Below are 2,616 nucleotides of genomic sequence, written 5' to 3' on the forward strand. Positions count from 1 at the left end.
CAACAAAGTGCAAAAAATAACACAAAAAAAAGCAGAGTGTTGTTGGTGTGGGAATGCATTGCAGGTTTACAGTGTTCAGATTAATGTGGCCGCATGCTGGCATCTGGTAGTGAGTGAGACTGATGGGAATTCAATGAAGGCATATTTCATATTATCAACTAATTTGTTTTGTATTTTCATGCTTTGCTGTTTGATATTCACATCAACTTAATTTTACGTCTAAAACAAAGATAAAGTTTTGAACAAAAGAAGGACGAAAAACGAGGTTCTGTTGGGGAAAATGAAATTAGCTGAACTGGAGCCAAACAGGCAGTAAAAGGGTTAAAACAGCTGCTTTCTGATTATTACAGCTGCTGAAGTGTGAAGTCTCTCCTCGGTTATTATGTGGGTGGACACATCTGTTGTTACTGAGGTTAGATGTGAAGCAACGTCTCGTTCATCGCAGAAACCTCTGAGGCAACTCTTTTGATATGAAGGCAAATAAGTAGAATTACTATCATAAGGAAGACTCATAAAATACAATAAGTGTGTGACAGGCGATGTGTGAGTGAGCGTCGGGGTCACGTAACAGAGATTTTTGCCTCTGCTTTAATAAAACACATTATTAGGAATGATTGACGGTACAACAGTTCATGTGTTTGATTTTTATACAGTTGGTTGGTTATATAAGCTTTGGAAGAGACTTTTAGGAGTTTTTTTCTACTGCACTGATAATCCCTTAACAAGCACATCCTCCTGTATGAGTACACGCTTTGTCTGTCATGACATAATAACGCCACTGTGGCCTCTGCAGCCTGTGATTTAAGGTCACAACCTTTTGGATTCGGGTCACCAAACTCACGGGATCCACATGAAAGCAAAGAGAAAACCAAAACGAAAGGGACGTCTTAACTTTCAGTTTAAATGCAGGACTCTGGTGTATCTGAGACTAAGTTCATATTAACGAGTTTTAATTTAGTAGCTTGGACATTTGGCACCTGTGTTGCTTGTTTCTAGATTAGGGGTCCTCNTTCTGTCCTGTCAGACTGAAAGAAGTTCCTCCTCCACCAAAAAGTGAGTCCTTGGTTTTCAATTTTTAACTTTCAAAAGAAAGAGAAGGACATCAGCGCTCCGATCATTCCTTCATGCTGAAAGCATCCTGTCACAACCCGAAGGAAACATCAGGGAGGAAAAAGTGTTCACGCACGCTCCCATTAGAAGTGAATCTGAGCCAGCTTTGCAGTGACATTTATTTTTTCACACTTTAACACGCCCACGAGGCCTAATTACAGTTTTAGGAGCGACACCAACACAGCTAACACCTAACTCCTGGAGCAACGACTGTGGGTGTAAAAAAAACATTTATCCCGGTGTTGAAACTTAATTCGTCTGACTCACGCTGCCGGATTAACAAACTGTGTCTAGAAAAAGTTCATCTGTGGTTTCAGAGCGTTAGAAGCTGAAGACCACACAGAATCAAAGGCACACCTCAGCCTTGATTTGAAGCTGCCGAGGTGTTATATTATTTTAGCACAGTTCATAAACACAGAAGCTCATATTAGCAATTCTCCTTATGTCATACCATCATAGCATCTTTTTCTCCTTGATCCAGCCTCAGTTCTTCTAATCTCACAACTCATCTTTTTCATTCAAAGCTCATTTTACACCACATCATCTATTTGAACCTCAACTTTCTCATTTAAATTAATTTCAAATTCCTGCTTATCTTTATCCATCTCTTCTCATCTAATTTAATTTTTCTCACTCCACAGAGGAGCCCGATGTTCGCACCAGGAAGATCGTGAAGGTGGTGACCCAGACGATGGTCAACGGCAAGGTGGTGGATGAGTCCAGCGAGGTGGAGCAGATTGAAGAGACCAAGAAATAGAAAAAAAAAAAGAAGGGATGGGGGGGATTAAATAAACTGGAACATAACGTAGAAGAAAAATGACAGTGTTTTACAAAACTAAAGGAGACAGAGAAAAAAATAAAGTCAGTTTAGCGTGAGAATGTTGAAATGTGGAGATTTGTTCACTTTTTTTTTTTGCAAAGGCTGTTTTGGGGGCATTACTTGACCATGAATGTGTTTTCAGAGAATGTTTCCTAATGTTAGCTTGATTCTTGGTTCTGGAGAAGCTTAACTACTGCTGTAGCTACACATGTGTTGATGAATTTTTAGATAGATGTGTGTGTAAGAGGACCTAACTAACCGCTATCTATAGCTTCATACTGCTTCACTAACAACAGGTCAAGTAGTTAAACAAGATATTTATTTCCTAGTGTGGTAAAGTTTACTTTAGTAAAATTTAGTACAAACTTGATGTCTTTTACAAGAATAACATTTAATTGACTTTGCTGTTTTGTGTTTGTTCTCTGTCTGAATAAAAACTTCTATTAATCCATGTTATGTTGTGGCGACGCTTCTATCACTTGGACTAAGTTTTCTGGCTTTGTGAGGCTGCATGTTGGCACAGAGGTGCTTTGAGCTAAATAGTAGCATCATTATGCTAAACACGTTCAGAATAACTATCCTCCTGGCTAATCTAAAAATGAGCAAAGAGTTTGAGTTTGAATGGAGCTGAAAGATCTCTTAAACACGGAATATCCTCTGACGACAACCCGCCTTCACTCAAAGCA

The 2,616-nt window shown here is 39.1% G+C and overlaps 1 protein-coding gene across 1 annotated transcript in view; it reads left to right on the plus strand.

Annotated features, from left to right (window-relative positions):
- LOC103363388 (keratin, type I cytoskeletal 18) overlaps window positions 1–2,341 on the plus strand; it is a 13,412-nt gene extending 11,071 nt beyond the window's left edge. Inside the window, exons 9-10 of the mRNA XM_008290140.1 lie at window positions 1,025–1,053; window positions 1,752–2,341. Of these exons, the coding sequence (XP_008288362.1) occupies window positions 1,025–1,053; window positions 1,752–1,867 (145 nt within the window). The 3' untranslated portion in view covers window positions 1,868–2,341. The remainder of the gene's footprint in view (window positions 1–1,024; window positions 1,054–1,751) is intronic.
- The last annotated feature ends 275 nt before the right edge of the window (window positions 2,342–2,616 follow it).

The sequence above is a fragment of the Stegastes partitus genome, unplaced genomic scaffold (genome assembly GCF_000690725.1).
Source record: "Stegastes partitus isolate 25-593 unplaced genomic scaffold, Stegastes_partitus-1.0.2 Scaffold656, whole genome shotgun sequence".
In the NCBI taxonomy this organism is placed as follows: Eukaryota; Metazoa; Chordata; class Actinopteri; family Pomacentridae; genus Stegastes; species Stegastes partitus.